The 27,839-nt window shown below is 40.0% G+C and overlaps 1 protein-coding gene across 3 annotated transcripts in view; it reads left to right on the top strand.

The window, feature by feature from the left end:
* Positions 1-27,839, top strand: part of LOC110077136 (FRAS1-related extracellular matrix protein 1) — a 149,961-nt gene that overhangs the window by 97,580 nt on the left and 24,542 nt on the right. The window contains exons 24-30 of one of the 3 annotated variants that reach the window (XM_072997709.2): positions 1,583-1,656; positions 8,990-9,191; positions 10,707-10,851; positions 13,446-13,575; positions 15,305-15,377; positions 21,905-22,054; positions 25,344-25,651. In XM_072997709.2, coding sequence (XP_072853810.2) covers positions 1,583-1,656; positions 8,990-9,191; positions 10,707-10,851; positions 13,446-13,575; positions 15,305-15,377; positions 21,905-22,054; positions 25,344-25,651 — 1,082 coding nt within the window. Of the gene's footprint in view, positions 1-1,241; positions 1,657-8,989; positions 9,192-10,706; positions 10,871-13,445; positions 13,576-15,304; positions 15,378-21,904; positions 22,055-25,343; positions 25,652-27,839 lie in introns of those variants that run through there. The other 2 variants (XM_072997708.2, XM_072997710.2) reach the window with 2 other exon arrangements.

Genomic DNA, 27,839 nt, shown 5'->3' with positions numbered 1-27,839 from the left:
CTACTGTCATGGACGTTGCTTCCACAAATGCAAAAACTGTTGGGTAAATGTCTAGGATTTCAGCCTTTAATTAAGCTGGTACAAAAGTTAAATTTTCAACTGAAATCATGACCTCTGTAAATTGTTGTATTCTTGCAATTACCTAAATGGAAATACTGAGATTTAGTGGCACCTATTGTACCTTTTAGAGAGTACAGCTGCTGGCAGCACTGAAAGAAGCACAACCTTTGGCTGGCCCAGGCCTAACCTCCCTCAATCCTGCAATCCACTTTCAGGGTGGAACAGTTGCCATTTAATTTCGGTTAAATAAAGATGCTATTCCACTTCTTCATAATTTTTCTGCTCCTCCACTTGCTCTATTTTTATTTACTCATCAGAATCCTGTTAGTTATGTCTGGTGATGTAACTCCATTTATGTACGTTTCAGTGGGGAAATTGCTGGAAGTTAATAAGTCAGTACTATAGAAATTTCCCGTTGTATACAAGTTGAGTCGCTGTGCAATAGCAAATGCTTGTGCTGACATTTTGACTTGCAGCAGCTCCCCACTGAAATATAACCAAAGAAGTTGTGCCAATGTATATATGCCACATAGTTTTTCTGCCAAGATATCCTAGGTGATTTGCTGTTTTAAAATACAAAAAAGAAACTAAACTTACAATAACGTTGTTTCTGGTTGGCTGGTGGCCCCTTTAACAGCTGATGGCATAGGCTTCTTAGCCTGGGTTCTTTTACTGTTCTACTTCTGCATCCTGCCCGGTTCTAGACTGTAAGCTCCTTAATAGCAGAACCCATTCTCTTAATAGCATTAGAACTTCAGAGCTGGAAGGGACTCTATTGATCATCAAATCCAGCCCTGTCAAGGAGGCACAGTGTGGGATAGAACGGCCAACATTTGGCTCTGCGGCCAGATGCCTAAAACACTGAGCTATCCTGCAGTTCACAGAATGGGCACCATAAGTCAGCATTATTGGGTGTAGGCATAAGGCAAATGTTGAAAGGACCAAGGAAACAGAGCAGTGAAGTGGAACTGATTGTTGGGCTGTTGGAGAGAACCAAGCAAATGTGCAGTGTCAAGAGTAGTAATAAGGGTGGTCACACTCACACAAGGAGATCAGCCATTTCATCATGCCTGCCAAACCTAAAACAAGGACTGCCAGTTGAACTCTATATAGTGATACAAAAAAAGGTATTGTATGATTTATAATAATTATCTTCCTGCCTCTTCTTTTTCCTGAAATAGTTTTACCATCAGTAATGGTCACACAGAGAAAAGGGGCCTGCTAGAACTGAAAATTGAACGTACTGACCAGATTCCGCCTACCCTACTTCATAACAAAGGTCTCCATGTTGTAGAAGGGGGCAAAGGATTTTTAACTCAAGATGTTCTTCAGCTTACTGATGTAGATAGTCCCATAAAAAACCTCACCTATATTATCACCCAGTATCCGCAACATGGACAGTTGTACATGAAAGAGATGGCTATACACTGGGGCCAATTTACACAGCTGGACGTGGATGATACAAAAGTGTACTACATACATAATGGAGGAGCTGGGCAAATTGATAAATTCTCATTTGTAGCTACAGACAAAGTGAATCGTGGAGTGTTGATCAATGGAGAATTGAGAGATGACCCCATCGACTTTACAATACAGGTATGTAAGGATGTGAGTTTCATTCTGTACCTGGTAAATATTTCTCATGAGTAAACCATCTATGTGATTACAGCTGGCTCTTAACATCTGAGGAGTAAAAAATAAGGGCAAATAGGCCATCCAATATGGCAGCCAGTAGCAGTTATCTGTCACATCACTGTGGATCCCTGGCTTACAGCTAGGAGGCAGAACTGAACGGAAGTGGTAACTTAGACTCTCGGATACTCACATGAACACAGAGAAGGACATGGCTTGTATTATGTATCTTTAACAATCACACAAAAGGGGCAGTTTTGATGGCTTCTTTTTCCCCTCACCTGTTCCTCTTTTGCCAGAATCCCCTCTTCAGTTTAATAGCTAAAGATACAGGAATCTTCCTCTGCATGTGGTTAGTTTTCTGCAGTTGCAGTTACAGAATTAGAGTCCAGACCCATTGGATGCCAAGTAGACATTCATAATCAGTACTTGTTAAATCAATAAATAAAATTAAAGTGAGTGATCAGTAATATATAAATGAAGTTCTACACTGGTTGCATGAATTGGTCCTGAGTTCCACTGATATCTGTTCACAAAACATCTGCTGTGTTTTTCAGTGCTCCTGTTTATCTGTGAAATTTAGCTCTGTGCCTTTAAACCTACTCTCCAATGTTGGATACACATTTATCTGCTTATTCAGGACTGAGAGGCTTAACAACATGTCTGGTAAATCAGCCTACGGTGGCCACCAGAGAGAGGAACCTCTGGCAAAAGTTCAGAAATCAGTGTTTCGGAAAGATTGGTTTGACCAGCTCTCATGTGAGCGTGTGTTCCCGACCAAATGCAGTCAAATTCTAAATGACATTTAACTGCTCCCTTGCTACTACTGTACTAACTATGGTCAAAAGCTCTCCTAAACCTCATAGGATGCTCTGGCAAAGCCCAGTTAGATATTCACTTATTCTTCCTATTTTATCTGCAAAGGTATATTTTATGTAACCATGTTGTCAAGACTAATTGAGCAGCCCTGGGAGCAACTTGTATTTTAAGAAATGTTTGAGTTGGGATTTCCGTTTATTGTTGTCTACCTACAGCAAATCCTTTGCAGTTTTACTCAGACATAGACCCCACTGAGCTCAGTGGAACTTACACCTGAATAAGTGTGCAGCCTCAGCTTTCCAGCTTATTGGGCAAATGGCACTCTGCCAGCTTGTCTTCATCCCTTATTAAAATTGGCGATGCAGTTTTAGAAGAGTTGTCAGGTTTGGAAGATAAAGAGTTAATGGGAAGTAGCTCCTAAATTGCATGTTTCTTAAAACTCATGGCCTAGTTTACTAATCAGTTGTCATAAGATGTCAGATAGGGAACCATCACTTAAGGATTGCAGAATGCAGTCAGTCAAGCAGCTAATTGGTTGGACAGTGGCATGAAGGTGTATTTCCCAGAGGAGGGTGAATTATCAGAACAGGTGAAGAAAGTTTGGATAGATGAGCATCTCCGTGGTATAAAACTCAACACTTGGCTGAATTACACTGTTGTCGACAGGGAGGGCAGCTTTGTTCCTTCTTTGGGGACCACACATCATAACAGTGGACCGAAATACCTTCATTCCCCTTCTCTGGTCTAATTTCAGAATGAAACTGCCAGTCACCTGAATGCTTGGAAGAGCATGACTGAAGCTGTAGGAGGATGGAACACTTTGACCATTTCTTTTTTTCTCTTGAATCCTCAGAAATGCTTTCTATTGTCTTTCCCTTCATAAATTGTCTTCTTGCATTGTTTTCTCTAGTCAGCAACTTGATCTTGCAATCCATCATAATATAACTTCTAACTGTAAAAACAAAGCAAAGTGTGCTGCTTATATACCACCACATAGTGCTTAAAGCTCTCTCTTTAACAACTTACAATTTAATTATGAAAGCTACATATTGTCTCCCTTCTGCGTGAGCTGGGTAGTTTACCAACCTTGGAAGGATAGAATGCCAAGTCTACCTTGAGCTGGCTATCTAAAGCCAAGAATCGAACCCAGATTGCGAGCAGAGTTTTCACTGCATTACTGCCATTCAACCACTGCACTACAAGGCTCTCTGTATCCTTGTGTTCTCTCCTATTACTTGAGAATATTGGAGATCCTGAGAATGTGACCTGCAAAACCTTCCATGTCACGAGTGCACTACCAAACATTATAAAAAGCTACTTTTCCAGATATAAACACATTGAAGACATGTTTTCCTTTATTGCTATCTGCCTACCTAACTGGAGCCAAGGTTGGCTTTACACTTGTGTGAGTGTGATGCCCCCCCCCCGGGCTGTTGAGTTGAGGAGGGTGACATATGAGAAGCTGAATTTGGTGGCTGTGTAATTTTAAAAGTATTGTCTGCTGTGAGATTCCAGAAGGTAAGGTACAGCTATAAAACAAACAAAAATTATTAAAAGTAAAACCTGTGATAGCACTGCTAGGTTGCCCTGCCATTGCTCAGAATGTGGCTGTTGGAGCTGTGGTGGCTGGGTAACCTGTATGTTAGCCTTTAAGGAGACTCCCATACCAAATGAAACAGATTTCATTGGGATCCTAGGACTGAACAGAATTTGCAGAGCAGCAAAGGAGAGATTGCCTGATCATTTCATAGACATGGTTGGGGACGCCTGTCCTGCCATGTTTTGCAATTTTGCACAAGCCACACACCTCAGTAACATTGCAAAGCTGTAGAATTGCCTGGGGGAGCAATTGGAACAGTTTGCCCCCATCTTCTGTAAAGTAAAGGTCCGTTGCCTCAATTCATGTGTTTACCATTGGCCCCTGTCCTCATTTGCCACATTATTCACCAACATTCTTGGCAATTTAACACTGAATGTTCACATCAAATTGTTAGATAATGTCACTTTTTCCCATCCCTATCCCTATTGTTACGTACCATCAAGTTGCTTCTGACTTACGGCAACCCAATGAATTAATGGCCTGCAGAAGCTCCTGTTGTCAACAGCCCTGACCAGCTCTTGGGAATTCAGGTCTGTGGCTTCCTTTATTGAATCAGTCCGTCTCTCTTTCGGTCTTTCTGTTTTCTTGTCATCTGTCTCCTGAGAGAAATGCCAGCCTGTGTAGACTTGGGCAAGCTATATGGTCTTGGAATAGCACCAGAAGAAGGTGATTGTCGTGATCACCTCTCCCTAAAGAGATCATTAACCTAAAGAGTAATGATCTTGGTCAGGGAGTCATTGTGGGCACAAAACTACCACCTTTATTGCCTGAGGTAGGTCCTTTAGGCCTCAGAAGTGCGTAGTACGGGCCTCATGGACAAGCCTCACCTTAAAAGAAACCTTTGCTTACTTTCAAATGAATAAACCATTGGTTATGTGCTTCCTTTGACAGCAAAACAGCCTTGCCAGATAGGACCTCTCAGTTTACAGTAGCAACTATTGACCTTCTCAAATCCTCACTGGATTTACTGTAGGTGTGTTTCATTAGAATACAGTTGTAGCTTTAAGGCATAAGCATTAGGCATATCTATCTCTTGCAATGATTAAATAAGTTCACTATTTCTAAGTAAAACAAGAACAACTAAAAATAAGCTAAGTAATCATTTTTGCTCTCACTACATGTTAGCATCTACAGGCTGGGCTATTTCTCCCCCCTCCTTCACCAGACAAACTTCTCACATTCCACTACATTCACAAACCAACCATGAACATCATCACATACATGAACAACCATTTTTCTACACGTCTTCAGACCTCCCTCTTTCTTACGCCTTTCAGTTGTTGACCAATTAAGTCCAAGTGGGTGTAACACAGTTCACTGCCCACATTTCACAGGAGAAGATCCCAAGTCCAGGTGGCTTATCTTTCCCCAGTTAAGCGGTATACTGTTCCGTTTTCCTCTGGGCCTCTTCGGCCATGCTTCCTTATCTTCCTGCCAGGCAAAGCAACTCTGCACAACAATCTCAAGAGAATATTTCATTGTTTTTTAAATTCATCTTACACAGAACCTAACAGACTCCATCTCTGCATGACTACAAATCCCAATTTCCTCCTATTTCCTCACAGTGATCACTTTCAAAATAACACAGGAAAGGTTAGCTGTATGTTAGAAGCAACTTGATGGCATGTAAGTAATTCAACATTTCCCAACATTATTGTCTTTTCCTGTGAGTCTTGTCTTCTCATGATATGCCCAAAGTACAACAGACTTATTTTCATCATTTTTTTCATTTCACATGCTAGCAAGGTTATACTCAAAATCCTACAAGGTAGGCTTCAGCAGTATGTGGACCGAGAACTCCCAGAAGTACAAGCTGGATTCCGAAGGGGCAGAGGAACTAGAGACCAAATTGCTAACATCCGCTGGATTATGGAGAAAGCCAGAGAGTTCCAGAGAAACATCTACTTCTGCTTCATTGACTATGCAAAAGCCTTTGACTGTGTGGACCACAGCAAACTATGGCAAGTTCTTAAAGAAACGGGAGTGCCTGACCACCTTACCTAGCTCCTGAGAAATCTATATGTGGGACAGGAAGTAACAGTTAGAACTAGATATGGAACAATTGATTAGCTCAAAATTGGGAAAGGAGTATGATGACAAGGTTGTATATTGTCCCCCTGCTTATTTAACTTATTTGCAGAATACATCATGCGAAAGGCTGGACTGGATGAACCCCAAACCAGAATTAAGATTGCCGGAAGAAATATCAACAACCTCCAATATGCAGATGATACCACTCTGATGGCAGAAAGTGAGGAGGACTTAAAGAACCTCTTATGAGGGTGAAAGAGAAGAGCGCAAAAAATTGTCTGAAACTCAACATCAAAAAAAAAACAAACACTAAGATCATGGCCACTGGTCCCATCATCTCTTGGCAAATAGAAGGGGAAGATATGGAGGCAGTGACAGATTTTACTTTCTTGGGCTCCATGATCACTGCAGATGGTGACAGCAGCCACAAAATTAAAAGATGCCTGCTTCTTGGGAGGAAAGTGATGACAAGCCTAGACAACATCTTAAAAAGCAAAGACGTCACCTTGCCGACAAAGGTCTGTGTAGTCAAAGCTATTGGTTTTTCAGTAGCGATGTATGGAAGTGACAGCTGGACCATAAAGAAAGCTGACCGCTGAAGAACTGATGCTTTTGAATTGTGGTGCTGGAGGAGACTCTTGAGAGTCCCCTGGACTGCAAAGAGAACAAATCTATCCATTTTGAAATAAATCAACCCTGAGTGCTCACTGGAAGGACAGATCCTGAAACTGAGGCTCCAATACTTTGGCCATCTCATGAGAAGAGAAGACTCCTTGGAAAAGACCCTGATGTTGGGAAAATGTGAAGGCAAGAGGAGAAGGAGTCGACAGAGGATGAGATGGTTGGACAGTGTCACCAAAGCTACCAACATGAATTTTACCAAACTCTGGGAGGCAATGGAAGACAGGACGCCCTGGCGTGCTCTGGTCCATGGGGTCACGAAGAGTCGGACACAACTTAATGACTAAACAACAACAACAACAGGGAGAGTTCAGATCTGATTCAATCTTGAACCCACTTATTTATCTTTGTTGTAGTCCACAGCATTTACAAAGCTCTCTTCAACACACATTTCAAATGAATCATTTCTTCCCCTGTCATCTTTCTTCATTGCCCAACTTTCATAACTTTATGCAGTACTTAGGAACATCATAGTGTAGTGTGAATGATCTTCACCTTGCTCTCCAGGGACACAACCTTACACATGAGCATCTTTTCTAGTTCTTTTCTAGACACACTTCAAAGTCTTACTCACCAGCTTTCTTGGCTCCAGTTACTATTTGGATTGATGATTGAATTGAGATGTACAAAATCTTTAACAATATCAATTTCTTCCTTGTCAACATTGAAGTGATGTAATTCTGTAAACAAGAATTTTGGTCTGTTATTGTTCAATTGCAGTCCTGCTTTGGCACTTTCACCTTCATCAACAGTCATTTTGTCATTGTTGTTTCTGCCAAGAATATGGTATCATCTGCATATTTTAGATTTTTGAAATTTCTTCCACAGATCTCAACTTCTCCTTCAACAGAATCTAATCCATCTTTCCATATGTCATGTTTTACATACAGATTGAACAGACAGATAAAATGCATTTATTCAATACTTTTGCTTATGGTAAACCATTCCTTTTCTCCAAATGCTGTTATAACAGCAGGTTGTGTGGTTTTTTTGTTTGTTTTTTTGTTTTGTTCAGAGTACAGGTTGTGCATCAGGACAACCAGGTTTACCTATTTCTTTGAGAACAGTCCATATCTTGTTCAACACAAAGGTTTTCTTGCAATTTACACATCAGAGAGAGAAAGAGAGAGATTTTCTTATGACATTTTTTAGTATGCTTCAGCAGGAATATTCTTCAAAGAAATCTATAATCCTTGTATCTTTTCTGTATAGCTCTTCACTATATTGTTTCCATCTTCTCTTTATTATACCCAGATCAGATAGTATATGTCTTTGTTGTATTTCAGCATTCCTAATTTATATTTAAATGCCCCATTGACTTCTTGAATTATATGGCAGACATCTCTTGTTTTTACTCCCTTATTGCTCTCTTCTGTCTTTGCACTGATTACTGTAATAGGTTTCTTCCTGCCTATGTGATAGTCATTGTCTCCTCTTATTTTTGCTACTTGTCCATAATAATTTTAAGACTTTCCTCAAGGAGTCATTTAGTGTTGGTCTTTTGTTTTTCCTGCAGGACTTTTGCATTCTTCCCTGATAACATTTATGGTTTCAATCCACAATTTTTCTAGTTCCCAGTCAATTGAGTTTAGTGGTGTAAATCTCTTCTTTATGTGTTGTCTAAATTTGTAAAAATGTTATTTAAATTATATTTTGCCACCATGATTCTTTTGTTTTTCTTCAATTTTACTCTAATTTCTGCCATTAACAATCCATGATCATTGTCACAATCTGCTCATAGTCTTGATGTGGTGGAAAGAATGCCGCTTCTCCACCCACTCCTTCCAATTGTGCAATTATTTGATTTCTTCATTGGCCATCTGGTAGAGGAGTCATGAGAGAGACCTGTCACATTTAGTCCATATATTTAATCACATTTAGTTTGTTCATTCAGTGATAATTAGACTTGCAAATAAAGCTCATATTTATCTTCAGACAAGAAACTGCACTTTCAAAAAAAGCTGATTTGTAAAATGCAGTCATCCTAGGATAGTCTGATGCCTTTTACTATTTCAGGGAGCTCCACTGCTAATGATGCGCTAAGCGTGTCATATAGTTTGGCGTCCGAATCAATTTTTAAGTGATGCAAAATTCAAATCTGTGTCTTACATATAACATTCAAGTTTAATAAGTTGTACAAAAGAACACTATGTTTTTCTTTCACAGATTGAAACTAAAGATAGAATGGCACCAAAACTTCTCATAAAGACAAGTCCAACCACCATACAAAACCTCAGAGATGGGAGATTTGCCGTTCCTATCACAGTTCGCAACTTGAAAGTCATAGATGATAATAGTAGAGATGAAGAAGTCATCTTTAGTGTTCAACGGCAACCCTTATTTGGGTATCTGGAAAACCCAAAAGAAGGTAGAACTTTGCAATAGAACAGTCCTATATACAGTACACATATGCATGTAGCAGGAAACAAGTCCCGTTGAATTCAGCAAGACTTGCTTCTTGGAAAGTACAGTATATATATCCTTGTGTCCAACAGTCTCCCTTCCTGAACCAGCCAGAATGGGAGCGTCCACATTCCTTCTGAGGCCATTCAGTCAAGAATGTTTCATGATTTCTTGTCTGTTCTAGCAGCCATGAACTTGTTCCAGTTAGTAGCTGGCAATGCTGGCAGCCTCTAACAACAAACTTCCCTGTGTCAATCTGACTTGGCAACAGTCATTCATACCTTAGTTATATAGCAACTTACCTACAATATGCTGTATGTGGCACTATCTTTAAAAATGATCCAACTTAATTAGTACAGATAGACTGCAAACTGGAATTGTATATGTCCTGTGTCTGAAACACTAAAAGACCCGCACTAGTTGCCAGTTGCTTACTGGTCCCAATTCAGTTAGTTTTAACTGTTGCTTGAGGCTTGTGTATCTACGGTCCACCTCGCTTCTTATGAAACTCTCCAGATATCAAAATATTCAGGAGATGTTTTCTTCAGTCTGTAGCCATTTGTGGAGGCAGAGCTGAAATGACTTTCCGCTCTCACAGCTTTTATGAAGAGTGGAGGTACGTCTGTTGAAGATTTTCTGTCCCACTAAAACATTTCCATTGGCAGAACAGGGAAGGAGGTCTCCATCTGTGCAATGCCCTGTGAGGGGACAGGTAAAAATCACCTTGTTTCCTTCCTACCTGCCAGAATGTCTTGTCCATCTCTCTGCTCAGGGACTGCTCTTGTTAGCAGGAGAAAATGCTGAATCAGGTGAATATGTATATTCTATCACCAGCAGTAAGTTCTTCGGCTGCTCGTGTGGAACTTAAAACCTCCCTTCTTCAGGTGCTACCTGAAGTAGCTAACTTCACCCGGCTGCATGGCCTTCACCCTGAATCCTTTGTGGGAAGGTGGGGAAAATAAAATTAACAGCAAAAGAATAGGTTCTCGTACCCTTAAAATAATAGAATGTTTCAAAATAGTAACATGTGCAGTGTCCTGTAAAACTCAATATAATGTTATTATTGTATAAAAGTGTAATTTACATATGAGTGTGTGGCATTTACATTAAAGATAAATGCATAAGGGACTCCGTTGTTTCCAGCAAACTTCTTTGCTGGTACAGCTCAGCAATTACATGACTCACTGTTTATCTAATAATGTAATTAACATTTGCCAGCCTCTTCAGCCTAAAACACTGTCTTAAAACATTTGTTTGAAAAGTTGCCTTGTCTCCAAGCTGTCATTTTTAACATGATGGAAGTCATTATCTTGAATAAGATTGGACAGCTTTAAATGATTTGAGTTTCAAAGTGTTTGGAGTTGCAGATATATGTCTTGTCATGAAGGCAAGGCAATTTTCACAAAACAATCACTGACATTCCTGCATAGAATAATCCATGTGTTCTGTATACTGTTGCTCTCCCCCTCTCCCCCCATAGGTGGTTTTCTGCAAAATTCATTCACTCAGGATGATTTAAACCAAGATAACATTCGGTACATCATAAATCCTTCCATTGAGGTAACGTCAGATCGTTTTGAATTTGAAGTTTCAGATGCAGCAGGCAACACGATTGTTCCAGAGATGTAAGTGTCAAGAGTCAGGGTCAGTATGCTTTATGAGAAAAGACTTCTAAAGGCATAATATGTGAAGACCTATCCATCTGTCCTTTAAAGTATTTGACTCATTTCAGTTTTATTGAGGTTTGGTGTTTCAACATTGCTGGAGTGATTTCTGTCTATTAACATTATACTAGAACAGTTATTCTCAGTCTTTGGTATTCCATACGTTTTTAAACTTCTGTTCCCAGAAGTTATAGCTAGCATAACCTACAATCAAGGATTCTGGAAGCTGGTCCAAAACATCTATAGGCCTAAACATTGAGAGCCATCGTACTAGAGCAGTGGTTCTCAAGCTTGGGTAACCCAGATGTTCTTGGATTGCAACTTCCAGAAACCCTGGCCAACACAGCGGGTGGTGAAGACTTCTAGGAGTTGCAGTCCAAGAACACCTGGGTTACCAGTGTTGACAACCATTGTACTAAAAAGATATGGTTGATTTCTGAAAACCACAACATATTATGAAGGTTTAGTGCTTTTGGTTTCTAGTCCCCGGTTGGTTATTGCTTATGTCAATATACAGGAAGTGAAGGGAGAAGAAAGAGCCATCTTGAGCCTTATTTTAGCAAGAGGTTCAACTGCCTAGAAGTAGTGACTGCAACTGTTTTCTCGGGGTGGGGGGAGAAAAATGAGAGAATGGGAAACTAGAAATAGAAAGGAACAAATATGAAGTGACAACATTGTTAGCAGAGATGTGAATTGACAACATATCCCCACTAATTTTAGCAATGTTACTGAAAGAAGAAAGTTTTCCTGGTACCACAGCCTATGTTGAATCTTAAGATGACCAAGTTCTAACTGTGAAATTCTTAAGTTAATGCTAGCAGAAGTGGGACTTTCTTGCCCTACTGCTATAGGCTCTTATGACAAGAAAACACATTCCACAGGGTTTCCTAACTCCCCAGAGCGGGTTTTTTAGGGTTTACAGGTAGGAGGGAGAACATACTGATTCTATTAGAAATAAATGAATTCAGCGGAGGTACACCAGTGGATCCTGGCTGTAACTAGGGCAAATAATATCAGAACCCAACCCATTTTCCATTTCTCATGACAAATAAGAGGAAGTTATATGAGTTGGAGTTTCCTTCACCCCAAGATGATATTTACATACAACACCCAGCTGCACACTGGTAACAATACTCGTGTGTTGTTGTTTTTTTTTGGGGGGTGCAACTCTTAGCAGCAGAGGTATGGATGATACAGGAACAGCACAATGAAAGAATTATCTGTAACAGACTGCCTAGATGAGTTAATTTGAAGGACCAAAGGCACTCATTCACTGATTTGCTTTTATAAGGATGCTGTTATCACTGTTGGTTTCTTTTTCACATACTTAGCAGATATGTCAGGCCTTGCTATTAACTCCCCAAGATGGGTGTCTCTGAAGTGAGTAGGAACCTCTCCCTTTCAACTCCTCATCTTGTGCCACAGTTTTTAAAAGGCCCAAGAAAATACTACCTAGGCAAGTGTTTTTCGCCGATTTCATCTCTTTCCCACTCTTTGTTTGCTATCCCCTATATTTTAACATGCCTATTGTAAAGGGGGGAGGAGAAGCAAATGTTGTAAAACAATGATTTTAAATCCTTACAAGGTACAGCACTGCTGCCTCTGAGGCAAGGAAGAAGTGACTAGGAGGCTGTATTTCAAGAAGAAAGGATACAGTTTGCATTATGAAGTGGAGCCTGCAAACCTGTTTATTGCTTCTTGTTCTTATTGTTATTTACCCTAATCTCAAAGCAGAATACATAAACCACTATCATGGCTTCTTAAATCTGTGCCTGTTCATACATCAGGAGAGGAAATGAGGAAGGGAATTCATCAATTGTAAAAATAAAGAGCTCTGTAGCTTAGGACAAAAGGAGTCAGCAGATTCTGCAGCTTTTACAACTAATGGATAGCTCTGTGTATTTGCGAAGGCTTTCACAGCCGGGATCAACACGGCCAAGAAGCCCGAAAAACCCACAACAACCACCGATAGCTCAGTGCTTTAGATATTGAAGCCAGCAGTTGGGAGTTGGATTCCTCACTGTACCTCCTTGATAGAGGCTTGGCTCAATGATCCTTAGGGTCCCTTCTAGCTCTGCAATTCTATGAATGCAGTAGTAGTAGCAGCAGCATTAGCAGAAGCAGACGAAGCTGGAGGTAGTCAACTGGGTTTCTGAGGTTAGACACCATCATACTCTGATACTACTAGCACTATCTCTCTTCTTATGTGATGTCAAGGCAGCTGTGAAAATTTTGAAAATTGCTGTCTGTAGTAGCACTAATTTACTGAAGAAGAACTTGAGTAATACAGTAGGTTATAAAAATAAACAAATAAATAAACATGCCCCTGTGAAGAGCAAAAAATAACCTTAATTCCTGTGTTTTAGGTTTTTTGAAAGATTGCTTGAAGAAGCAGGAAAACCTCTCCTCCACCTCACATTAATTTTTTGGACAGATACTGGAAGTATTAAAATGGAGACACTGTTATTCATTAGTGCACATTACATATAATTATAGACACAGTATCTCTATGTTTTCCATATAATGTTTTCATTTGAATTCTGTTTCAACAATAGGCTTGAATTAAGATGGTCCCGTATAGAACTGGCACAAACATGCTATCGTATCTGTGAAAATGTTGGATCCCTTCCTATCAAAATTCTAAGAACAGGTGAAAGTGCTGAACCATCATTTGTTGGAATAAAGGTGAGCTACAAAATCAATTACATATTGGCAGATTTCTGTTAACCCTTACACACTGAGTGCTGGTCTTAATCTGAAAGAGAGACCAAAATCTCAAGATGGGGGTGAGTGGGAAATAATTTTATTCACATCTTAAAAACCACACAAAAAACACTTTGGCAAATTTATTTCAGAGACTTTTTCGGAAGCTGTTAAAAAGAAGAAAGAGATAGTACCATAGTTATTAATGATTGTACATTATCCATGAGATAATGTCTGAAAAACATTAAAATTGCATGCATCAGTCATAAATGTTGTGTACATACCATCTATTTAACTACAGTATACGCCAATATTTTACAGTCTGTTTCCAAATGTCACTAAACAGCAGTTCATGACATATTGGGAGGAAGGTCCAGTATTTATAGATTGTTCTCTTAGAATGGCTTAGATTTTCTCCCCTCTTCATCTGTGAACAGCAAATGTGTTAGATGTTTTATTTTCTTTTAAGCTACTAAAAACCATTTCTTCCTCACCTTGAGATGTTGTTGTTTAGAAACAAAAAACAGTCGGGATAGGGGGAGGAGTTATTGAATTTTTGCCTTTGGAAATGTGTCATTGGTTGTTTGATTGGGGTTTGGGTAGTACTCTAACTCCCAGAATTCTCCAATAGTCCCCTGGGAGTTCCAGCCCACAGACCCTTGCCTACAGACAGCTACAGAGCTCTACATTTCACTCATTGAACCAGGGCTTATCTGAAAGCTTGGCTGTCCCGGGCCTGTGTTTCCTATATAGAAAGGAAGCTGTCCAGCTGCTACCTGGGAGTCCAAGGTATTTCTGAGAGAGTTAATCTTGCTGCCCATTAGGGCCCATAGAGGGCTCCTTCAAAAGAACCATGTCTCCCAGGAAGATCTACAACTCTCAGGAAACAGGCTGAAGAAGGCAGTCTGCAGCTGTAGACTTCTGTTTCTGGGTGTGAATTCCTGGAGAACTCTGAGAGTTAGAATCCCCAAAATCCAAAAGTCCCACCTCAGCATATTTTTGTCCTAGTCAGTACCATACACTGGAAGAAATACACTCCATATCATTTTTTATTAAATGATAATATACTGAAGCTGAAGTGATATGTTCTGTTTGCCAATTGGTTGTCCTTGTTCGGGTGAAATCAAAATTTCTTCTTTAGGGGGTTTGAAAAATCCAAGAGATATATTTGCACAGTCTAAGCCCCTCTTGAGAGTCCCCTGGACTGCAAGGAGAACAAACCTATCAATTCTGAAGGAAATCAACTCAGAGTGCTCACTGGAAGGACAGATCCTGAAGCTGAGGCTCCATTACTTTGGCCATCTGATGAAAAGATAAATTTCCCTGGAAAAGACCTTGATGTTAGGAAAGTGTGATCGCAAGAGGAGAAGGGGACGACAGAGGATGAGATGGCTGGACAGTATCTTCAAAACAACCAACATGAATTTGGCCAAACTCCGGGAAGCAGTGGAAGACAGGAGGGCCTGGCGTGCTCTGGTCCATGGGGTCACGAAGAGTTGGACACAACTTAACGACTAAACAACAACAAAGTCCCAAACACAATTCTAACCCTACTCTCAATGCATTGGAATTCCTACTGTGGTCATAAAATAGCCCACAATTCATTCAGTACAACTTTTTAAGAACCCTAGTGCATGGGATTTTATACCAAATCAACAATAATGCAACCATATCTTGTGTATCTACTTAATACCATGCTATTGTTTTGAAGGTTGAAGAAGTGTCAGCTAGACGTGGCATGGACTTTAAGCACAGTAGAGCAAGATTAGTGCAGTTTGATCCTGGTAAGGCAATCATTTTAAAGCTTGCATTGCAACGTTATGAGATATTCTGTCTTGTGTTAGTTTATTCTGACTTTACATCTTTTAAGAAAGGTTTTAAAAATATACTTATAAACTATCCAGGGAGTTCTGGTTATAAGGCAGGGTAACAGTACAATGAATAAATTTTAAAAATTAACTTGAAATGTTCAAGTTGGTTTTGGCTTTAGTGGTAAATTATCCATGAGGCAGCTGATAGAAATTTGGCATCTTAAGAGTGGACATTACATAATTTTTGACTCCTCAGGAGAACTGTTAGTGTACTTTCTTCTGCATTAGTTTGGCGATCATAATACATATGAGCAAGTCATCCAGATTTCATGTGAGCAAGAAAACTTTTCCTCTTCACAATTTTTTTCCTGAATTTGTTTTAGCATAGATCATAAATGCAACAATTCTCCATAATCCAAGACTTCCATTGCTAATCTTACATAATTAAAGACTTCCATGGCTAAATTTAAATAATCTTAAGTGGTGCTTGTCAAGGACAAGAAGACAGTGCTACTCTGCTCAGTGATAATACAGAAGAGAAGTATATGTTCATGTAGCATTTTGGCTACACAGAATAGCCTGAGGCATTACTTCCTTCCTAAATAGCAAATTACTTACAGCGAATTAGTTGCTAGAATCCTGTTGGAGTAGCTCCACATGTGTATGGCTGATGTCATTACCAGCCACAGCCTTTTATCTTTAATTAAAAGTTTCCTATTCCTCCTCTTCATGTCCTGAGGCTCCTTAGGGATCCCTTTCAATCTGGGGGAGTCTTTGGGGGCATCAGGAGGAGGAGTCTTTAATGTCTACAAATTTCCCTCCCATCCTGAGGGCCCCAGAGGCTTCCCCAGGTCAAAAGGGATCCATAGGGACCATCAGAACCTTGGGGGTGGGAATACAACACTTTTAATTAATGATAAAAGGCATGACATTATTGATCATAAGCACATAGAACTACAGCAACATGATTCTAGCCAATGAGTTAAATCAGTCTATTGTTATGTACAAATGGGAAAGTTATAGTTGAGTAAGTTATATCAGGAGTATCACTGACATATTGTGTGCTGTATAATGAAGTAATGAATTATCTAATTAGTGGTTTGCCTAAGATCACATAGCAGCTTTTAAGTCACAAGTGAAATTAGAAACTGAGATCTATGCACGCAAAGCCTATCCTGTTGTACTATATCAGCATATCTTAACTTTGTGTGTGTTACGTGCTGTCAAGCTTCATACAGCTTAGATAAACTTTAGTAGTTTTTTCAAGAAAGTGAAGTATTTAAGGAAGGATTTGACCACTACCACCCAATGAGTTTCTATGGCTGAGCAGGGATTTGAATCCAGGTCTCTTGAGCCCTGGGCCATAATTCTATCAACGACACCATGCTGGCACATAAAAATGATGTGGATAACAGATATATTGCCTGGAGCAACCTCTCTTGATAAATGAGCACTAAGCAATATAACTGAGAAGAGTTTAATAAAATAAATACTTTTAATAGAATGAACTAGAGTGCCTTCTAAAAGCCATAAAACATATGACTTTCCCTATTGCAGGATTTGTTTCTTTTCCTTGAACGTATAGATCAGTAAGTTACCAAGTGTAAGAATGGATGGATGTCTTTTGTTGGGAAATGAATTTTAAGAACTTAATCAGATTTTTTAAAGATATGTAGACTTAATCTATGAAAATGAGACATGCTGATTTTTAGCACATTCCAAGTGAAATGAAAATATTAGAATCCTCGTGGGTATTAATAATCATAATCATAATCTGGCAGCAGTTGAACATATTTGGTGAGGTGTCTCAATGGCATGTATCCCTGAAGAAATCCCTTTGCTAAAGTGAAAACATGTTAATGGGCAGAAATACATATTAGGAACTTGGAGCCAGAGGTCAAATTTCCCTTCCTCACTGTGCCTCTCAAGAGAAGAACCATCCTGTGTGGCCCTGGGCAAGCTGCAAAGTTCCAGAGCAGAAGAAGGAAATGCCAAAACACTTCTGAGTACTCATCCCAGCCCTGCTGTGCTGTTTTTAATCTCTATCTTTTGTGCATTTTAATGGTTTCTGATGTATTTATTTAAATGTAGTTGCCTTTAGGGTAGCACTAGTTGATATAATTTTTTTCTTGCTAAGCATTATTTTATATGTTTTTATTTTAAAGGTCTATGAGCCACCGTGCACACTCATTTTTAGTGGGAAAGTGGGCTATAAGTGCAATCAATTAATTAAAAATTCACTATATAGAAAACCTTGCAAAGGGTTTGCCATAAGTCAGGATCGACTTGATGACACAGTACCATCATCAACATCATCATCCTTTAGTTTCATTTTTGGGAAATGATTTCTTTCTCGATACCCATTTTTTAATACATTCTGGGTGGAGTCATAGTTCTAGAGAACCTGAAAGTTGGATCGCATTGTTTTCTTTGATCCGAACAATACCTAACAAAATCATTGCCATCTTCTTCAGCAAGCACAGTCAGGGCAGTACAGGGTGGAGTCCAGCTATACCTGGAGGAACCCTGGTTGAGGAAGGTTGTTTTGTGTTATAGGTGTGGTGAACTAGCATTGAAAATGTTGGTTTTGATTGTAGTCAGCTTGATTTATTATGCATGAAGGCATGCAACCAGTTGAAAGGTTTCTGCTGTTGGAACTCTTGCTCTTAAGATTCCTGGTCCACAGCTGATGTCCATACCAATCTATGTACCAGTTGCCCCTTTTATTATCTTTCATATAGAAGAAAGCATAATGATGTAATTTTAAGTCTTTTTTATAGTGAAATTACTGTTTTTCCATGGAAGCAATGGGGTAATTGCTGTATTACCTCACTGAAAATGGTATAATTAATAATTACACACTTACAAGAGTTACTGTTACCAAGTTAGCATTCGATGACTGTGTAATTTCTTTTTGTCACCGTCATACTGTGGATGGGGCTTATCATTTCACTATTAGCTGATTTTAACTTTTAGCGTCGCTGGCACTGTCTGCTCTGGAGACAGGTGTGTATTTCTGCCTCTTACATCAATGATAATTTTGGCCTAGAGCAGGCTTTAGCACCGTTAATTAAATTGGCATTTCAAAAGGGAAGATTTTCCTTCCAATGTCATTAACACCTCAATCTAAAATTCATTGGCCATGATCCATATGTGCTGAGACTCAAGAACGTGTGTTTTACTCCCTTGAAAATTTAAAATTGGTTTGGCAAGTGGAACTAACGGAAAATAACTAACGAAAGCATGAATATCTGAAAATGCCTTATTAATCTATGTGGGCCATAGTCATTAGCTGGAAATAAGATGACTTCAGTGACATGCAAGGCAACCTGTCCGTACAGGTGTTCTTTCATATGTACATGGTACCGCCTAACACAATAAATGCATCAAAGGCTAGTATAAAGCTAAGGAGTGTTAGGTGTGCAAGTGTCTATGAAACCAAAAGGACATGGAGAAGATAGGGCAAATGATACTTGGCTTGGCAGTAGAATTGGTGACAAGGATGTTGAGTAAGCATTCTTAAGCTGAATATGGGGCTCTGTGATACTAGTCTGGGCAATTTTGACAGGCAAAGAGGTCCCAGTTTCATCTCCAGCTCCTGCTGCTCCTGCAGGCCATCCACACACACATACCCAAATACCAATGGTGCCCAGACAGCCACATTCTGTTTTGATTTTGGGATCCTTTCTTCAGCCCTATATAAATCAAAACCTGGACATTGGATGTGGCTCTGTGCAGGTCTAGGGGCTGCAAACATGAGCTTTGGGGCTGCCCATGCAGCCGATGGACTGCTCTTGCCCTTATATTCATTTGTGGAATCTTTGTTTCCTGATCAGAAGAGGTAATAATTGTTGGGAAACGACAACCTTGTATGCTTCTTCTGTAATAGGGGATATTTGTGGAGTGAAAACTCTATATCTGCCACTAACCTAGACAGTTCCTTCTCCTATACCTCAGCTTTTGAGATCACCCTTCCTTCCTGCTGCTTCCATTGATAGCCACCCTTCCCCTCTGCCATTTTTTACTTTCCAGAAAGATATATTTATAAGACAAAAGCTTGACTTGCAATCCAGACTGACCATTTTTCCTTTTCCAGTCACGGAAATGAAATGGGTCGGGCAACCAAATTCCAGATCATTCCAACACTGAATTCTACATGATACAGGATATCTGTGACCAGATGTCCTGGCATTTTTATTCTTCATTTAATTGAGTATGGTGCAGTGCAATTTTCATCAGAGCAGAGCCATGGAAATAAATTGTTTATTTTATTTTATTTATTTATTTATTTATTTATTTATTTATTTATTGTATTTATACGCCGCCTATCTAGTCATTTCGACCACTCTAGGCGGCTTACAACAAATGATAACAAGTTCTAAAAAATTTATAACAATTAATTAATTAGATGATTCTGTAAGATGGGAAAAATAAAAATAAATCAAATAAAGAGAGAAAGAAAAAGGAAAGAGGACAGGAATTAAATGGAAGGGAAGGCCTGCCTAAACATCCATGTTTTTAGTTGGTTCTTAAAAGTACCCAGCGAGGGTGCAGCGCGAATCTCCGGAGGTAGGTTATTCCAGAGACGAGGAGCCACCGCTGAGAAGGCCCGGTTTCTAGTTCTTTCTTTCCGGGCCTCCCTTGGCGTCAGGCTCCTCAGCCTCACCTCTTGGCTCGCACGGGTGACACAGGTAGAACTAGTTGGGAGTAAGCGTTCCGCCAAGTATCGAGGTCCTAAACCATTTAGGGCTTTATATGTAAGCATTAACACTTTGAAGTCAATGCGGAAACGGATGGGCAGCCAGTGCAGCATGGCCAGAGTAGGAGAGATATGTTGGTATTTTCTCACTCCAGTAAGGAGTCTGGCCGCCGCACTCTGCACCACTTTAAGTTTCCGTATCAGCTTCAAAGGAAGCCCCACGTAGAGCACGTTACAGTAGTCTAATCTAGAAATTACGAGCGCAAGTTTAGCTTCTTTCCCATGCTAGTTTCCCTTACTAAACCATTCTGGCACAATGGTTCCATAGGGAAGAAAATACAGGCACAAATATTAACTAAACCTCAAACACTGGGCAATCCAGCATAGACCTCCGAGGTATCATAAGCTTTGACTTTCCAAGAACTATTGTGATGATCCTGTAAGCAACTTTATTTTTCATTAGGAAATATTTCTGCCTTACGGTAGGTTTCTCTGCTCCAAAAATGGGCAAGGAAAATATAACTATGCCTTCTGTCCTTTCGATTATAGTCCAAAAATGAGTATTTTGGCAGTATAAATCATTTACCTGCCAAATCTGTGCGTTCAAGACAAAAGGAAGGCAAAAGAAGACAGGATGGCTTCTTTCTTCCAGAGTTCTAAGATACTGTATTTGCATTTGCTCATTGATGTGCAATGTAGAAGTGCTGAAAACTTTTTTGTTATTTTTGCAAGAGTTTTCTTTGTAATATGATTTCATTGTTTTTGGAGATGTATTGTACTCTCTCTGTATTTACTGTAAGTAAATATATATACTTGGTGCTGCAAAATCCTGATAGGACTTAAGCATGTGGTTAAGTACTTTGTTGAACTGGAGCCCAGGATAGGAATAAAACTTCATCTGGATCCTACAATCCTAAAATTGCTCCCACTGTGCTTGCCTGATTCTGTTCAGTGTAATTGATGCCAGCATTGTGCTTTGAAAATTAGGCTGTAAGAATCCTTCATGACAATAGCATATTAGAGAACTTGGGTTTAGAAATATCCAAAAGTCATTTGCTGGATGGTTATTCTGCAGAATGCAAGGGGCTTATGTTCAGAAAACTGGGAAATCCAGGCATAGAAAAGACCTCGCCAGGCAGAATGAATGATCATCCATAGGAAGACCATTCAAATCCGAGGCATCCTTGATATTTAGAACTTTCTTGCTTTCCTTCTTTGCCAGTTTGGAATCTAGCAAAATCTTCCTCTGTAGCCTTCCATAAAAATGATCTGTCCAGTGAATTTTTTATTTCATAAGTGTAATTGTAGCATAAAAGCAAAAGCCCAGCTGGTACAGTATTTCTGGAGGGACATGAATTGTGAAGGTCGCTGGAAACCTTAACCGTGCTTGACATAACAGTGGATTATTGTTCACCAGGGAATAAGCTTGACTTCTTACTTCTAATTGTGCAAAGCCATCAAACTATGTCAGGAACCAGATGATTTATTGATCTTAAGGGGTTAATATGCCTTGTAGTGTTAATGAGCCGGTATGTGTACGCTCATTGTATAAAGGAAGGCAGCCAAAAAGCTGATGGGTTGAATTTTCAGGACTTGTAGCATTCTACTGGGGCATTACCACTGGTGATAACTGCACAAGTACAAAAGAAATATAACCATCTTAACTGAAGTGTTTCACAGATGATCATTTTTCTTGAAAGTACAATTGCAGAATCTGGCAGTTCTGTGTCAGAACAGTTTGAAAGCTGTTTAATCACTTCATGTAGGACTCTAAGACTGTTTGATGTTATGCCTCCAACAGGTGTTTCCGTGAAGATCTGGAATATTCTCCTTCAGGATGATGGCCTGGAAGAAAATGATGAAGTTTTTAAAATAATACTGAACAAGCCTAAAAATGCTGTCTTGGGACACAAGAGGGAAGTGACAGTTAAAATTTTAGACCCAAGGGCTGGTAAGTCAGGCCTTGCCTCCACAGATCTCCCTTTTCTGGTGCAGAAAGGTGCCACATTCAGCATGAAGAGACCTTCTCTTCTTGGATCAACAAGTTTCTGAATATACTAGCATGGCAGTGATTGTAAATTGGGTTTTGTATGCATGCATCCATCAGAGGACACAATGTAGAGGAGCTGTGTGATCCACGAGGAGTGACAAAATTCAGAGTAATACTTTTATTGGGTCACTGAAAATGACAAACAGTGAAGCAATGGTTACCATGCCTTCAGAGCCAGTTTGAAATTGTGGATGTGAGGATGGGAAAGAAAACCATCATGAATAGTTTGCCTCTTCCTCCTCATGAGGCAAACCACTTTCTCACAATGGAAGAAAGTGAAGGCAAGGATGTGTTCAAAGACAGAACACATGCTTTATTTTTTTAAGGTTCCAGGTTCCATCCTTGCACATCTATTTAAAAGTGATCAGTAGTGGGTGACAGGAAAGATCTCTACCAAGAAATATGACTTTTATCTTCCATTGAGAGAAGGGAAGTGAGAATTTATTTTAAAGATAGCATTATAAAATAGACGTTTTATCAAATAGATAGAGGGTAGTTCCTGCAGTGAGTGACGTAAGGGTTAAACTTATGGTGTACTCATTGGATTCCAGAATATTCAATAATTGCTAACCAATCTCTTAAGGTTCCATTCTTGGGCAAGGTGCAGGAACGGGTCATGACTTCTTAGCTTCAGGGGTTCCTGGATGAAACAGCTTATAGATCCATTTCAGTCTGGTTTCAGGCCTGCCTATGAGATTGAGGCTGCTTTGGTTGACTTGGTGGATGACCTATGCTGGGAACTAGACAGGGGGAGTGTGTCCCTGTTAGTTCTGCTGGACCTTGTAGTGGTTTTCAATGCCATGGTATCCTTGTGATTGCTGGTTCAGTGGTTCGTGTTGGTTTATCCTTCAGACAAACAGGTGTTCAACAGTTCCCAGCCTTGCCTCCCCCATCAGGTGCCCACTCGGAAGCAGTGCTGTGGCTTCCCTGCCCTGCCTCCTCTGGGCGTTGACTCTGAGTGGGTGCCCACCAGGGGAGGCGGGGCTGGAAAGTGCCAAACACCCATTTGTCTGAAGCATGAACAAGCATTAACAGCTGAACTGGCAGTTTATGCCTATCTTGAACATTGAGTAAAAAAAGTGTTCTACCTAGCCTTGTATCATTGACTTTGGCCGATACTGGCATTGCTGACAATGTCTCTCATTGACTGTCTGAGATTTCAGGCAGGATTCATCCTCAGCTCTAGCTGAAGCTGCTGGGGATTGAACCTATAATCTAGGGTTGTGGCAAGTGCTTGGACTCACCAATTTCTTGTACTCACAAAATTTTGTCATTTGAGACTCCCTTATGAGATTTTCCCCCACATTAGCTTTGGGTGAAAACAAGACCCTAGCTTCTTCCCGAGTTTTTCACCCATTGTCCTGCGCAGGAACCTGCTGAATTCTGCATACACTGGTGACTTTTTTGTTGAACCCTGTACGATGATGTTCTGCATAGGAATGCTAACAATCCTGCAGAGCTTTTCTTTTCTAATAGAAAATGTTACTCCAAAACTTTTGAGAAATTCTGCAAAAATTCCCCTCTAGATATCTCAGGAGAAGAAAATCTCAGGCATAGAAGTCTTGCTGCAAGGTAACAAAACTAATCATGCACACACCCATTTCTCTCCAAGAGCCAGTTTATGAGATTCAGATCTTAACTATGGTTTTCTGCATGATGAGTAATGTGCTTTGCAACTGACCTACAGCCTTCCAAAACAAAAGACACTTTTATCCAAAGAAAAGAGGAATATTTTTCTTCCAAAGTTTAGCATGTTTCTGTCCCTTTCCATCACCTTCATCTTCATTCAGCTGAGCTAGGATTTTGGAATCTGAAGCTTAATTTGGTGTTTCCTCCTACAGCTGCTCTTTGGATGAATCAGTTTTATCCAAACAGCCCTTGTATGTTTCCATTCTCAATTATTTTTCCCCCAAAACAGCTTCTTAGGAAAAGCATCTTCAGATTAAATGATAAACAGAGTAACCATTTTTCTTCTTCCAGATTTAAACCACCTGAGTTCTATCGATACCTAAAATAACTTTCCTTCCTCTCTCTCTCTCTCTCTCTCTCTCTCTCTCTCTCTCCCCTACTCCTTACGGTTCAGCCAAGGGTACTGGATGGCTGCTGATCAAGGTGTTTCTTCTAATAGAGATCACTTATAATTGAATTAAGAAAGAAAGGGCGGCTGCACCAGGGACTTCTGACTGTCAAGATGTCTCAGGTTGAATTACGTTCAGGGACAAAATGTATTTCTTTTCAAAATCTGCCTTTTTTAAAATATGCTTTCAGGTGTTCATCACAATGATGAACACCTGATTTAGCTGAATTTAAGTGCGGAGTTAAAAAGAATATGCAGTGAAGACTGACAAATAGTGGGAAGTCTGTTCTTTGGTTGAATATATACTTTTAAAAACCAAGATGAAGCACCCTGTTGAACTGTGAAGAGCCAGAGTGCCTGGTGATTCGTAAACCAAATTTCTGGAAGCCCTCTCTCAGACAATGACATAAACTGACCCAAATCTGGGTCAAGAGTGACACCCTGTGGCCAACTCATTCTTTTTCCTGTCAAGACTTTTCCTCGCTTAAAATACCTTCCAGCTCTTAAATGTTTTGCGTTTCCCTCATGTAGGTTGCTAAGGAAGAAACCTTGTTTGTTGCACCACTGTCCTTATCTTCAGCAACTTTTTTCCCCCTCCTGTCCTTGTGTCTCCTAAAGTGGTAACTGAAACCGGAGCTGACATTGCAGTCATGAATTGGAGAGCAAGATGCTGCCCTGGCACAAAAAGCAGCATTGTTGTTTTGGGCTTTTGTCTGCAGCCTCTGGCTTTGAACCCTCTCAGAAATGAGTTCTCTGAAGATTACGCTGAGATTGCAAAATTAATCTCATTTGTGGTTTATTTTTGATTTGACCTTGGTTTATAAAGATTGCAGACCACCAGGCAGCAAGCTGCCTATGGGGTACTAGGGAGTTGTCAGCCACATAACAGAGCAGAACTACTTAGGTTTTCCACTCTTAAAATATTATCCTAACCAAAGGGGCATCAAAGCAAAAACAGATTTGCTTGCGGAGGCTGAAGAGACTGGCAAAATGTCAGGAAGAACAACCTTCAGAACACGGCCAAAGAGCCCAAAAAAACCCACAACAACAATCTTTCATTTCCTTCACCAATCAGCTGTTTGGTACTCAGTCATATCTATTCTTTCATTTCAGGCCACTGTGATTTTCCTACAATCTTCCAAGCTGGTGACACTCGGGAAGTACTGGAGGGGGCTAGCAAGGTCACAAAAAGCCCATTACTTACTGGCTCTGCATTCATACCTAGCAAGGAAGGAAACACTCATCACGAAGCATGGCATTTGGACAATAAGAATCCTCTTTATCCTCATTCTCATTCTTCTCCTATGGGAGATGTTCCTCAGATTGGACACCTGTTTGATCATGTAGCCATGAATTCCTCGGCTCCTTCTGGTGCTCAACTTAAGGGAAAGCTTCAAGCCACTGAACATAGTCCACTGATGGTATATGTACAGATAAAACATAGCTCTATAAAAAGCGTTATCAATTTTATGTAGAGGTTATCATGAAGAGAGCTATAAGCTATTTTAATTGTTATCTGCATTATTGAATTTTAATTGTTTTAAACCAAGAATAGTTTGTTTGTTTTTCCTGAAAACTGCAAAAATCTGTGGAAATATGGTATTAGTTCCTTGTGAGATGTAAAATGAGATAGCCCTGCTGACTTTAATATCCCTTTCTAAATTACAGCAGCTTATAGCATCGCCAAACACATTTTCACCCCTTTCCCCCTCAGAAGTAAAACAGCCAGTGGTAATGTTCCTTCAGGAGAAAAAAAATGTTATTAAATAACTTTCCCTTCTCCACTACATGAGGGCAAAGAATGAAAAGATATTCTATTAATAACACTCCATTTTCCTGCTGATGTTGCAAAATAAAAGCACTATAATTCCTTTCTGGGTGAATTAACTACTTAGAAAAGTTGTAATGGGAAAGGATGGAAGACTTGCTAATGAAAAAGAGCAATGAAAGTAATGCTCTAAAAGTGTCTTTCAGGACTCGTTTCTTGCCAAAATGAAACCTGCTTCTCCCACATATAGTGCCATCAATAGGGAGATGGTTTTATTTTGATATTATTAGTACTTGTGTTTTATGATTGAAAATGATTTTACCAATGCTTGTATATCATTTTAAGTACATGTCGCTAATAGCCGGGCCAAGCAGAGACAACACTACTAGAGCAAATGGCTGCACAGCATTGATTTGGTTGTACTGTCAAAGAAGTTATTCTTTGCACAAGAAAAACCTTCTGGGGCTGGGTGGGGGGGTTATTAAACACCCCTTTACCTTATTAGCACTGGTACTCTGGTGCAAGTTCTGCTCCTTTGTCATTTTCCCCCGGCCACTACATGAGCCCAGCACAATAGGGATTACGGAATCAACATCTGACCATTTAGTGAAGGCAGTTCAGTGTGACAGCAGAGTGTTCTTTGCTGTGTGCACATATTAAGATAATTCCATGATGGCAGAAATGCAGCCACCACATTATACATTCAGTCAGTAACCTGAGAAGTTCCCAAAAGTAAAGTTTTCAAAGGTGATAGAAGTTTTCAGGTCCCACCGCATTTTGGACTAGGGCAGAGTATTACAGTGCCTGCTCAAAATGACATGAAAGCAGAAATATCTTTTAAATGGCAATTTCCCTTGCTTCTGATGTTACCCAAAATTGGCTAGCCATTAGTCCTCCTCAAAACCTACAGTCGAGGGGACGCTTTTACACTGAACAGGGATAGAATGTGACAGTCCTAGATAGAAGTGAATGGTGTAAGAAATGCCATACTCATTTAAGGGCATATATTCTGAAGTAATTTTTTTAATGAAAATAAAGAATATTTAAAGAGGACTATACAGAGGCAAGGACTGGCTGGATAGCTCAGTGAGTTTGGGATCTGGCTGTGGAGGCAGAGGTTGGGAGTTTGATTCACCACTGTGCCAATTGAGAGAACTGCCATCCTGTGTGGCCTTGGGCAAGCGGCACATTCCCAGGGTGCCCCCAAAAGAAAGGAATGGTAAACCACATCTGGGTACTCTCTACCTAGAAAACCCTGAAAAGGGTCATCGTGTTAGAATTGACTTGACAGCACATTTAAAAAAATACAGAGGCAAAGGTTCTTGTGAACTGAGCCAACGAACATTCCAAGTTCCAGTACCTCCTTGTCTAATGTTAAAGATTAACAATAGTTGCTAATTAAAATGGTGATCTTATTTTACTCAACAGTATATAATGGTGTTAAGTAATTCCCCTTCCCTGTTGTCCATGTTAGTAAACTTGAATTCCCAGACACTTGTCTGATAAATTACTTGGGAAAAGAGTTGGTGGGTATAACGAAGAAATGATGGTGGGGACGGATTACAGAATTTAAATGGGAGATTACACGTCTCCCATTTCTCCGAAGTGGTCCCCAGATGTTCTTAGACTACAACTCCCAGAAATCCTAGCCAACACAGCTGGCACTGAAGGCTTCTGAGAGTTTTATTCCAAGAACATCTGGTGACCCAAGGCTGGGAAACACTGAAGTAGATTATTCAAGTTACTCTTTAAAAGTCTGAATGCCTTTCATTCAGCAGCACAAAGTGTTGCACAAGGCAGCACATGGGCCACAGCACATAAGAGTCCAACTGCACTCTTTA

This window comes from Pogona vitticeps, chromosome 4 (assembly GCF_051106095.1).
Source record: "Pogona vitticeps strain Pit_001003342236 chromosome 4, PviZW2.1, whole genome shotgun sequence".
In the NCBI taxonomy this organism is placed as follows: Eukaryota; Metazoa; Chordata; class Lepidosauria; order Squamata; family Agamidae; genus Pogona; species Pogona vitticeps.
The sequence above is the reverse complement of the archived record's forward strand: the minus strand, read 5'-3'. Positions and strand labels throughout refer to the sequence as shown.